The 13,407-nt window shown below is 34.5% G+C and overlaps 1 protein-coding gene across 1 annotated transcript in view; it reads right to left on the bottom strand.

Annotated features, from left to right (window-relative positions):
• Positions 1 to 13,077, bottom strand: part of WIPI1 (WD repeat domain, phosphoinositide interacting 1) — a 48,692-nt gene extending 35,615 nt beyond the window's left edge. The window contains exons 1-3 of the mRNA XM_051995248.1: positions 12,808 to 13,077; positions 8,921 to 9,003; positions 104 to 273 (exon numbers count right to left, since the gene is read on the bottom strand). Of these exons, the coding sequence (XP_051851208.1) occupies positions 104 to 273; positions 8,921 to 9,003; positions 12,808 to 12,920 (366 nt within the window). The 5' untranslated portion in view covers positions 12,921 to 13,077. The remainder of the gene's footprint in view (positions 1 to 103; positions 274 to 8,920; positions 9,004 to 12,807) is intronic.
• Positions 13,078 to 13,407: the final 330 nt, after the last annotated feature.

Below are 13,407 nucleotides of genomic sequence, written 5' to 3'. Positions count from 1 at the left end.
AATGGATGTTTGTGAGCATTATTGTTTACTACTTTATGCAGATTTTTGCAATATCATTGTCATTAATTAATACTATCTGAAAAAGGTGACTTTCCTTCCTTACCTGTCGGTTCAGCCTTATAGACAGGATGTTGCTAGAATAGCTGTAGTTACAAATTTCTGTACCCTTTTTGAAATGATACACATTCATCTGCCGTGGTTTTGTATGACTAACCACCACAACCAAGCTACTAGAGAAGAGCCGCTCTACAATGTAGACATCTGGTATTTCACCTAAATGAGGAAGAAAAATAATACAATTTACAAAAAGAATACTACACAGTATCAAGCTTAGGAACCCTGAATTAATTTTCAGTTACTAACTTTCTTCAAATTCTACTTACAATATGTCAAACATTAGTAAGCAGTTTTAATCATGATTATAAAACAATGCTACTTTGACTTCTCAGCGTAATCATTTCAATTTTCTTCTTTAAAGTTCAGAATTACATGGGTTGACAAGGATTTATTAAGTGCTTCTATGTATTGGGTACCGTGCTAAATGATGGGGATACAAAGAAAGAGGAAAAAAAAAACAGTTCCTGCTATCAGAGATCTCATGGTTTAATTGAAGAATAAAAAAACAACTACGTACAAAGATGATGTAAACAGGATAAATTATGGATAATCAACAGAGGAAGAACTAGGCATCTCATTTCTATAACTAACTTTCTATGTGACCCTAGGTAAGTCACAGTATTTGTCTGGGCCTCCTTTTCCTACTTTATAACAAAATGGATCATTAATTGGTAAGCTTTACAAACCACAAAGATTTGGGGAAATTTCAATATACCTTACCTTTTCATAGGTTATAAGACAATCATGAAGCTATTAAAGAAGTATTGTAGCTTCCATGCCTTTCCAATTCTCTCTTACACTAACATCAAGAGAAGTGTGGTGGCAACAAGATTATACCAAGATCATTTCTGATGGACATGGCTCTCTTCAATACCAATGAGATGATTCAGCCCAGTTCCAACAATCTTATGATTAAGAGAGCCATCTATTCCCAGAGAAAGGACTGTGGGAACTGAGTGTGGAGAACAACATAGAAAACAACATCTCTTTTTGTTGTTGTTTGCTTGTGTTTTATTTTTTCTCGTTTTTTTCTGGTTTGATTTGATTTTTCTTGTATAGGGATTTAATTTTATAAATAGGCATGCATATATTGGATTTAACATATATTTCTACCATGTTTGACGTATACTATACTACTTGCCACCTAGGGGAAGGGTGGGAGAAGAAGTGGAAAAATTGGAACACAAAGTTGTTTTGCAAGGGTTAATGTTGAAGAATTAGTTGTGCACATATTTTGAATAATAAAAAGTTTTAATTTAAAAAAAAGGAATGAGAGAGAGAAGATGTGATCATATAGCTTAATCTTTTCCCTTAGTTTGCTCTAGTCTTCTAGCTTCTATTTCCAGCTTAAAGTAACTAGGATATTAGCTTTGTTCTTTAATCTTTCCTTTGTTCTCCATATAAAAAAAGAAGGCCAAGACTGACAAACCCTTATCCAAGTGTGATTTAAGCTTCCATTTCTCTCTAAATATAGATTTTATATCTGCACTACTTCTTTACAATTAAATAAGTTGAACCACAAGTAACAGAATGTACCAGAATCTACTCATTCCTCAAACTGGCCCAGTTGTAGGGTTACAGAGGCTTGCTATTACTTTGATACCATTTTCTTATCATCACACCTCAATGATCTCTTTTTTTCCCCCTTAAAATTTTTTTTTGAAAAAAAAAAAAAAAAAAAAACTTCACCCCCCCCTCCACTGAATAAAAGAGAAAAACAAAACTTTTGTAACAATATACATAGTCAAGCAAAATAATATCTCAGATTGATCATAATCATGCCTTCAGTTCTTCATCTGAGAGGTATCATCCTCTGGCATCATAGCTGGTCACTGTTTTGAGCAGAATTAAATCTTACACAATTACTTGTCTTAACAGTATAGCTATATAAATCATTCATCTGAGTTTTGCTCACTTCTCTCTGTTTCAGTACACTGAGGTTTTTACAGATTTCTCTGAAATTGTCTCTTTTTATAATTTCTTATGACATAATAGTATTCCATTACAATTATATGCCATAATTTTGTTCAACCACTCTCCAGTTGATGGGTACTTCATTATTTCCAGTTCTTTGCCAGCACAAAATGTATTATACAGTGTTGTTTCTGCTTAGCATTTTTTTCATACAGCTGTTGACAGCTTGGATTTTTTTTCCTTAGAAAACTTCCTATTCATCTCCTTTAATTATTTATCAATTAGGGAATAATTCTTATAAACATGAATTTGTTCTTTAAATATCTTAGAATTTAGACAATTATCACAAAAATTTGTTATAAATATTTTTCTTCCTGTTATGTTTTCTTCCTAATTTCAACTGTACTTGGTTCTTTTTTTGTACAAACTTTCTTAATTTTATGTACTCAAAATTATCCACTTTTTCTTGAATCCTCTCTATTTCTTTCCTTACAATTAACTCATTCTTTAAAGACACTATACTCTGTTCTATATTCTACTCATTCTTGCTGCTATCATTAACTGATTTCCAGGAAATTATCTCAGGTTTTTACACTGATTTTCTCTTGGTGTTTTCCACCTCATCTTTTTCCATCATCTATAGAAAGCTCACTGATTTTATCTAATATGTGCAATATATATTTAATTTTTAAATAACTTTTTATTGACAGAACCCATGTCAGGATAATTTTTTACATTATCCCTTGCACTCACTTCTGTTCTGATTTTTCTTCTCTCTCCCTCCACCCCCTCCCCTAGATGGCAAGCAGTCCTATACATGTTAAGTAGGTTACAGTATATCCTAGATACAATATATGTGTGCAGAACCGAACAGTTCTCTTGTTGCACAGGGAGAATTGGATTCAGAAGGTATAAATAACCCGGGAAGAAAAGCAAAAATGCAAGCAGTTTATATTCATTTCCCAGTGTTCTTTCTTTGGGTGTAGCTGCTTCTGTCCATCATTGATCAATTGAAACTGAATTAGATCTCTTTATCGAAGAGATCCACTTCCATCAGAATACATCTCATACAGTATCGTTATTGAGGTATATAATGATCTCCTGGTTCTGCTCATTTCACTTAGCATCAGTTCATGTAAGTCTCGCCAGCCCTCTCTGTATTCTTCCTGCTAGTCATTTCTTACAGAACAATAATATTCCATAATGTTCATACACCACAATTTACTCAACCATTCTCCAATTGATGGGCATCCATTCATTTTCCAGCTTCTAGCCACCACAAACAGGACTAATATGCAATATTTTGATCCAGGAGTTACCCATCTCTATGTCTTGAGGTAAGGAAATAAAGGGTTTTTTTGCCTATTTTCTGAAACCTGCAATGCTTTCTTTTCTTTTTTTTTCCTAAGGCAATTGGGGTTAAGTGACTCGCCTAGGGCCACACAGCTAGAAAGTATTAAGTGCTTGAAGTCAAATTTGAACTCGGGTCCTCCTGACTTCAAGGCTGGCATCTTATCCAATGCACCATCTAGCTGGCCCCTTAATTGCTTTAAAAAAAAAAAAAAAAACCCAAAACTTTTTAAGAGTCCAACTTTCTCAAAGTTATCTTTCCATTTACTTTGTTGTATTCAATATAGGAAAATAAAGGAAATAAATATTTATATAGTGCCTCCTATGTTCCTGATACTGTGCTAAGTGCTTTTACAGTATTATCTTATTTGATTTTTACAACTCTGCAAAGCAGGTGCCATGGAAACTGAGGCAAAAGGATATTAAGTGATTTACCCAAAGTCATACTAGCTATTAAATGTCTGAGGTTGGAACCCTAATTTCAGACCCACTACTCTTTCCAATGTATCAACAGCTATCTATTTTTTTTCTTTTGTTTATTTCATTGCACCTAAATTTATATAAATTCCACATTTCTCTAAGTTTCTCATATTTGCCATTTCTTATTGCTCAAAAATGTTCTCTTACATTCACATATCATAGTTTTTTTAGCCATTCCTTAATCAACGATTATCTATTCTCTTCCCAGTTCTTTGCTACTACAAGAAGTTGTTCTGAATATTTTGGTAAATATTGGACCTTTATTTCTAATTTCTACTTCCTTGGGTTCTGTGCTTAATAATGGGATCAATGGGTAAACAGCTAGGAACACTTCAGTTGCTATTATTGCAGAATTCAAAATTGATATACAGAATGGCTCAATTGAATCACAGCACCACCAGTACGTTAACATAATTATTTTCCCAAAGCTACTTTACCATTAACTGCTCTCATTTTTGGGGTTCATCTCTTATCCATATATGAATGTAAAATGCACTCTTGGAGTTGTTTTTAATTTGTATTTCTCTTTCTATTAAATTGAACATTTATGGTTTGTAATCTTTTGGAAAATTATTGATTATCTACTGGAAAATAGCTCTCTATATTACATGTTTGTGTCACTTCCTTATATATCTCAGGAAGTCTTTTCAATAAAATTTAATATGAATTTTTTTCTACTCCACAATTTTTTTTCTTCTATCTTTATTGATTTATATATGAAATTAATTTTATGGAATCAGAAAACCTACTTTTGTCTTTTGATCTTCTCTATCCTTTGATTAAGAATTTTTATCCTTCCCATAGTTGTGAAAGGTACCTAATATTATTCTCTCTATTTTAATGATGTAACTTTTTATATTCTTGTTATCTATTTTGAACCTTATAATGGAATATAAGATGCCCATTTGATCTAAACCTATTTTGTGTCAAGGTATTTACACTTATCCCAAAAGTATTTATCAAAAAAAATTCCTTCCCTCAATAATTTATGTTCTTGTATTTGTCAATCATTATACTTTTTCTTTTTGCTTATCTAGTCTGTTCCACTAATCTTTTTTCTGTTTTTTTTTAATTAGTATCTAAATATTTTTGAGGAGTAACTTTATAACACAGAAGTCTGACTCCCCCTAAATTCTGCTCATTCTAATCTGTGATCAACAGCCACCATGTAATTTTTCTATCCTTTGTCTATGTCTGCTGAGCATCACTGTGGAGTCATAAAATTGAGTTGTCTTTAAGTACTAGAAATTTATAGTGGTTAAATTCAGCTAGGTCCTTGTTGTTGCTCAACAGTTACCCCATTCTTACTGACTCATTTCATACTCCACAATAATTCCAAATTCTCTCTTCTCTTCTCCCTACCATTCTCTTATTTGCAGATGACCTAGTTACCTATTTCAGTGAATACTGGGGCCAAATGACAAGATCTCCTTTAACTATTCTTTCCCATTTCTCAAATCAATAATAATAGCATCCCTTCTCTTTGGCTATAGAGGATAACTATACCCATTCCTAAGACTAACCCCTCTAAATAGCTTTGAAAATTACGCACCGGAATTTCCAATTAAGATAGCTGCTCAAGTGGGAGGCATCTAGCTTTCACATACCTTCTCCAGTAAAATTTTGAACTTTTCAAAAGACTCAACAAGTCAAGAGAGTTTTTGTTGTGAAAAGTAATTGACTTTTTCTTTCTTAGAATTGCACGTACACACACACACACACACACACACACACACACACTCAACCAAAAAGCTGAGGTTACAAGAAGAAATATATTTTAATTGTAAGGTTTTTTTTTTTTTTTGGTAAATGTAAATTTTTTTGATAAATACTCATCCATTTCATATAGTCAGGTTTTCTACATAACATTAGGCAAAATAGTTGCTAATAATTTCCTTTATTTCTGTTTCATCTTTCACAAACGCTTCTTGCATTCTGCTATTGTCGATTTGGTTTTCTTCTCTTTTTATGAAGATAATTAAACTATTACAAATAATTAAACTCTTTTATTAGTTTTTATCAAAAAATTCAGCTTTTAATTTTAGTTATCAATAAATTCAATGTTTTATTTTATTAATCTCTTTGATTTTTCTACTTGTGTTTAATAGATTTTTAATTACTGCTTTTCTAGTTATCTTACTGTATGCCTAACTCATTAATCTGTTTCATCTATTTTCTGTTAATACAAGTGTTTAGAAATATAAATTTTCTCCTAAAAACTGCTATGGCACATCTTCTAAGTATATTATCATTTTCTTGGATGAAATCTACCATTTCTAAGAGTTGTTCTTTGATCTACTAATTTTTTTTAGGAATAAATTCTCCATTTATGTTTTAATCTTCTCCTTTAAAAAATTTTAAAATTAATTTTAATATTTAATGCATTACGATCTGTAATTATGTTTCTTTTTAAACTTTTTTTTTACATTTAAGTAAAGGTGCTATAAAATATTGAGAATGTGTGTATTCATTTTTATTCTCCTTCAACAGTGGCCATATAACTATCACATTGTGTATTTTCCTCCAACATAATCTACTCTACTTTTAACTTTTTGTCTCTGAACCCTTTTTACAAAGATGGTGGTAAAAAGGAACAAATGTAATCAATGCTTTATTTATTAACTATAATTGAAGCTAGCGGCTTCCCTACCTTTTTATCTCCTTTTCTCCTTTAACCTACTTTAATCACTTAAAGCTGTTTTTATTTTAGGATTCAAATGGGGTTAAGTGGTTTGTCCAGGGTCATCCAGCTAATGAATATGTGAGATCAAATTTGCACTGAGGTACTCTTGACTCCAAGGCTGGTGATCTATCCACAATCTTGACAGCAGATATTTGTTTCTGCTCCGGTTTAAATAACTATTTTATCAACATTTTATTGCTTTCAAGTATTTAAATGTTTATCTTTTTAGGTTTCTTTTGACTTCTGTACTTGAATTTCAAAATTCTACTCAGCTTTGATCTTTTCATCAGGAATGTTTCAAATTCAATTCTACTAAATGTCCTTTCTCCCAGTCTTAGAATTTAAAATATCCTTATTTTTTGCCTTTTGGAATATCATATGCCAAGATTTCTACTTTATAGTAGTAGATGCCAAATCTTGTATGATCCTCAGTGTTTTTCCTTGCTATTTGAAGTTATTGTTTGACAGAGAGGCTCTGAATTTTAGTTCTGATGTTCCTGGGAATTTTTCACCTCTAATGCTTATATCACGAGTGAACTTGGAAAAGTCATTTTCTTTGCCTAAGCCTTAATTTCTTTTTCTCTAAAATGGAAGGGAGAATGGAGTAGATTCTACAATGGTCCTCTTGTCATCTTCAGTCTGAGTTCAAATTCAGCTTTAGACTTCTACTAGCCAAGTAGCCCTGAAGATATCACTTAATCCTGTTTGCCTCACTTCCCTCATTTATAACATGAATTGGAGAAGGAAATGGCAAACCACTCTAGCATTTTTGCAAGAAAACCAAAATTGGGTCATCAAAAGTAAAGTTAAAGTTCTCTTGATTGACATTAAAAATTCACTATAATCTTCAACAGCCTTACTTTTCCTAAACTCTTCTCCATGCATTTATGTTCTAGACAAAAATCAGAACACTTTATGGCTATGTTTATATTGCTTCCTATGCCTGATATAGTCTCATTCTTTCTGCCTACTGAACTGTTATACATACTTTAAAGCCCAACTTAAACATTACCTCCTCTTGAATGCTTTCTAAGTTCTCTACCTGCCTCTACCCTTCCTATCTTTTGGTCAGAAAGACTTTTTCCTTTGGACTTCATATTATATTTTATTCTGCATCTCCCTAAATCATTTATCACATAACATTGATGAAGTTATCTATTTGTCTTTTTTCTTCTACTAGTCTGGAAGGTCTAAAAGGCCAGAGCCTTGTTTTATCAAAACTCTGTATGACTTTCTAGCACTCAGCACAGTGCTCATCATAGAGTGAAGAGTGAATAACTCTTTGTTCATAAGCACAATATAAATTACTTTATTATTATATTGGTCTCTTTGCTATTCTTCAAATAAGACATTCTATCATGCAGCTCAAGGCATCTTCACTGGCTGTTCCTTGCATGGAATGCTCTCCCTTTTTATATCTCTAGACTTCTTTCAAGTCCCAGCTAAAACCCCACCTTCTACAGAAAAACCTTTCCCAATCCCTCTTAATTGTAGTGCCTTCCCTCTGTAGATTATTTTCTATTTCTTTTGCCCTTCTTTGTATCCCTGGAGCTTAGCACAGTATCTAGCACATATTGGCACTTAATAAATCATTATTAACTAACTGGTTCAATAAAATAGTAAACATAACACAAAATAATAATAATGGCAAAAATAATAGTGGCATAATGTAATGGACAGAAAGCCAGAGTGGGAGTTGGCAGGATCTGATTCAAGTCCATAGGCTATGTGATCCTGCACAAGTCACATTCTCAGAAAGCACCAAAGAATTTTCAAAGACTATAAAGCTGCTGATTTGCACTCACAGAAGTAATTTCTTATCTGGGATTTCCTTATACTATTTAAATCATGTTTACACTAAAAAGAAGAAAAAAAGAAGGGGAAAAATTCCCACTTATATTTTTTATGAAACAACTAACAACTCACAATTTAGTGAGATAGGTTATGTGTATCATTATACACATCCTTACAAATCAGGAAACTAAGCTCCAGAGAAATTAGGTGACTTGACTAAAGTCACAAAACCAGTTAATTGTTGAGTCAGGTATCTGAATCCAGGTTTTATAATTCCCATTCCCTTTCTACATCATGTTACTTCTCACATGTAATTAAAACCTAAGAAAATGTGTTAGCAAAGCTATCAAATAAGGGGATTTCATAGTAACCCAAGAGATCAGTAACTGCTCCCCTCTTCCCCCAACTTTTTGTTTTAAAGCAAGATGTGGCAGTTCCAGGATTCGTTTCAAATCCTGGAAAATCAAGACTGAGTTTATAAGCAAGAAGGAAAGAAAGAAAGGGTGGGGTGGGGTTCTCCAATACTAGAAATTAACATTTAAAATGATGACTAAGTAGGAATGAAATTAAACAATGACTTACTGCTTTCATGGACTTGGTCCAGTTGTTCCACAGAACTCAGGGAAAATAACCTATACCCAGTTTTGGTTCCAATTGCTAGGGATCTGCAACAGGATAAAAGATAAAATGGAAATAACCACACAAATTGTAGTCAAGCAGACTAATGAAACAAGCTCTCTTTCTCTCCTTTCAACCTAGATATTGTAAGAACACATACACAATCTGACTCTGAACTGGTAAATTCCTATATAATCAGATACATGTTGGAAAGGAGATGAACCTATAATCAAAACTAAGGAGTCAAATTAAAATTCAAATGCAAATTTAAATCAGGCTCTTTATTAATGATATGAAAGCCTACTAAATACATATAGTTTTCTTAAAAATTAGGTAGCAATGAGATAAGGGTATTTCTAAATTCTGACTCCTGTCCCTCTCTGGTACTTAGGAGTTTTTTGGTTTGCTGAAGATGGTGAAATATGATAGCAAAGATTGTTCACAAAGTTCAAAAAGTAATAATAGAAAAAATGAAATAAAATTATTTGAAATAAGATTTATATTAAGAAATAAAAAAAATCAGTAATTTAGATTTTAAATAATAACTCAAACCATTATCTGATAAAATTTAGACAAAATAAAAATGAATAGGATTTAACTTTTCATGTGTCAACTAAGTGACTTAAATAATTAAAGTGTGACTCCAGGGTCCCTTGGCTTCTATGAAGCAAAAAACCCAGTTTACTAGAGTCAGGCCAAGATCTTTCATTCCAATTTATATTTTCATAAGATTTTGTTTTGGACTTGGAAATAAGGAAAATGTGAATTGGATCTTTGGTTCCAACAATTAATAGTAGTGTGACCCTTTGTTTCTTTTTTTTCCCCTTTGTTTCATTTTGCATAATGACTATAATAAGGCCACTAATTCCTAACCCTTAAAGTTGTTATTTTGTCTGGATCAGGATTTCATTTGCTAGGGAATGCTCAGTAAGGAACCTCCTTAATCCATGATACACACCTATTTTGTCTGGGACTCAAAGATTAAGTGATTCACCCAGAGTCATAAAGCCACTTTGTAGCAGCAGCATTTGAATCTATGTCTTGTTAAATCAGGTTATTTTCCAACTACCAAAATACATGATTCTCACAAGGTTAATAGGATCAAATGAAATTCTGTGCAAAACTTAAATTGTTAAATAAAAAAATATTTTTTAAAATTATCCCTTTTGGAGAAATTATTAAGGGTGAAACTTAAACTTTACAATAAAATATATATTAAAGGGAAGCAATGACCACACTAGCAGGATGGCTATCACCTTTTCTTTCATTAACATAAAGACTGGACTTCCACATCTTCTAATCAACTTCTATAGAGCATAATGACTATTCTATTCCTGTCTTTAAGAACCTTAAGCAGCTGAAAATCCAGTCTTAGGTTAAACATTTGCTTTAAAAAAAAAAAAAAAATAGGGTTCTCTTAGCTGAAAAAACAAACCAAGATTCCCAGGGAAACTTGCCTTACTTCTTTAAGATAAACAAACAAACATTTAGGTATTTATCTAAACTTTAAACTTATGGAAGGAAGGAGAGAAAATGCTATTTATTGTCATCCTGACTCTACAGCAATAGTCAAATAGAGCTGTTATATCAATTATGGAACAAAGCATTTTAGTTTTGTCTGTAGAAAACAATGAGATTCCTATTAATTCAAAATTTTGATCAGTACCTATAACTTCCAAATCTTTTTCTTAAGATTTGCTACTTTCAGAGTTCTTGTTGCCTCTTATGAAAAGAAATTTCAAAAAGTCCCTTTTATTAGAAGTATATTATTAACAGACATTCATGAGTTATGTCTTTTATATTCTTAAGTGTCAACTTCACAAAGAATACAATTACATTCTAAGTGTGTTTGATAATGGGCACTGATTTATTTTAAAACCATGTCATACAATCCTCAGTTCACAGGGACTATAACGACAACTTTTATTTATAGATGGGATTAGCCTGCCCAACAGAGAGCTTCCTTCTAAAAAAAAAAAAAAAAAAAAAAAAATGACAGTAGGAATTGAGAAGTTAATCAAACATCCAAAACAGATTTGAAAATGATAGTTTTGTAGAAGCTGCAATTTATTCAATAATGTTTTTTTAAAAACCCATACAATACAGTAAACATCACTACTTCTCCATTACAAATTGGATTCTTACATAGATTTTTAGGCATCTATTATTAATTTATAAACAGGATTCTCTTCTTTCTAACCTATTTGGGTTAAAAAATAGAATGAAAATATATTGTAATCAAGCAGACTAATGAAACAAACCCAGGCATTTCAACAGCCATACCTCCTTACAAAACACATCTTACAAAACCTTAAAATGTTATCAAAGCCAAGTTGTTGTGCTACTCAATTACAGAAAGCTTTTCAAACAAAGGCACTCTGTGAAGCGTTTTAAAATAAAAACAGGGTGAATGAAGAACTGGGCTACAAAGAGTACATGATGATCTTAATTATCCTACTATAATATTCAATGTTAACATAGATCTGAAGCTATCATAGCTCAAGCATGAAATATACTCAAAAGAATAATAGCTAGCATTTATATGGTGCTTTAAATAGGTCATATTACTGCAGTCTTCCAAAAACTCTGTGAAGTAAATGCCATTATTATTCCCATTCTACAGTTGACAACAACAAAAACTGGCACAACCAGGAGTACAAGATGTTGCCAACTTTCTGATGATTTGGGACTACATATGAAAGAAGGTTATCCATATGGTTGTAAGAAATACACTTAATAGTTTTGTGAAAAGAGAGAATATAGTATATTAAGTCAAAACGCCTAAAGTACAGTTTAATAATCTCATGAACAATTAAGGCTAAGAACCTAGGCCTAAAGAGGAAAATCAAAGAGATATATTAATCTCCTTGCGGGCACAGGCTTTTTTTTTTTTTTTTTTTTTTTAAACTGTATCCAGTACCTAGCAAACAGTACTTCTGCACTTAAAAACAAACAAAAAACATGCTGAATTCCACTTAAGACAATATGATGCTCAACTCTGGAAAAGGGGACATTTGTGCAAAAGCCTCTTCTGATTTAGAAAAATAAAATTCTTGTTGAAAAACCAAGCAGAAGGCAAAATTCTAGTGCTTGAAAACTGGTAAGGTCAATGGCAAGCAGTCTGCCCTAACAGCAAAGCTGGACTACATCAAGGAGTTAGCTGAAATGCTTGCCACATCTTTGTCCCGATTCTGAAAGCAGTTGCCACGTTACCGTGGAAAGGGACAAATAGGAAAATAACGCTTTGCTCCCATCTTCCTGCATCCTTTTTCTAACCTGCTCTAGCACGTTCCTGAAGTCGAATCAACAAATAGTCACGAAAATCTTAACTGCTGGACTTAAGTTTTTCATTTCTCAAGCTCCTCTTTCTGCTTTGATCAAATAGTGTTGTTTTCTTTCTCCCCTCCCTTTTTCCTCTAGTCTTCCCAGCATCAAACCAGCCCTCCTTTTTTTACTTCCTTCCTTTCTTCCTCCCTTTCCCTTCCCCCTCACTCCTTGCTCAAACCTAACAGTCTTAAATTTGGGTGGCTTTGAATCCCAGGGTTGAAATTAGGCATTGGGGGAATAGGAAAGTCCGGGGGGGAAGGGGGGGGGGGAAGAGTAGGAATCATGTGACCCTCACGTGACCGCCAGTCTATCTCTGACTCTTGGCGCCCCCCTCCCCGCCCCCCTTCCTCTATCGCCCAACAACGGCTACACGACACCTTTCCCCTAGCTGGCCGCCCCCGCTAATGCTGAAAAAAATGAAGGGAGGAGACGTCCGTCTGCTCAGCATCTGTCGCGACAGGCCCCGCCCACCCTCGGCTGGGAGTCGCAAAGCGATAGGCCTCGGAGGTGGCAGCGCTGCTTACGTGCGGTCCTGGTTGAAGGAGAAGCAGCTAAGCCCGGCTTCGGCCTCCACCCCACCCGGGGGGGCTTCGGCCACCTCTGCCTCCATGGCGGGCGGAGGAGAGGGGCTCAGCATGACAAATAAAGACGGGTCGCGAGCCCAGGTCGCGACAGCCGTCTTGACTAGCCTCTCGGCTGTGTTGGTGGCGGCGGCAGCAGGTCCTCAAGCCCCCCCTCCCTTCTGGGACCCTGGGGCCCACCTCCACAGCTGGCAGCCGGACGCAGCCGAGCAGCTGACTGGGTGGAGCCGCCTGCCATTGGTAGCCACCCCACGCCAGGGTGGGACTGCTGGATCGGCCAATCGCCAGTAGCTGGGGGTGGTACTTCTCAGTGGGGGCCCTCCCCCGGGCCCGGCGACGCGGTTGCTCATTGGGCCAAGGGTTTAACTACGTGGCTGGAGGCCACGTGGTAGTGTTTTCTTCTCTAGGACTATGGGTTGGAGAGGTGAAAAACTAAGGTCCCTTAGGAAGGATGGGCACATCTGGAGCTTCTGGTGTGTGCAGTTGGAGGGAATCTTATTGCACGATACAGTCCTACGTCCCTGGATTCTGTAACTTTATTTT

The sequence above is a fragment of the Antechinus flavipes genome, chromosome 4 (assembly GCF_016432865.1).
Source record: "Antechinus flavipes isolate AdamAnt ecotype Samford, QLD, Australia chromosome 4, AdamAnt_v2, whole genome shotgun sequence".
NCBI lineage: Eukaryota > Metazoa > Chordata > Mammalia > Dasyuromorphia > Dasyuridae > Antechinus > Antechinus flavipes.
This window is presented reverse-complemented; position numbering and strand designations above follow the sequence as displayed.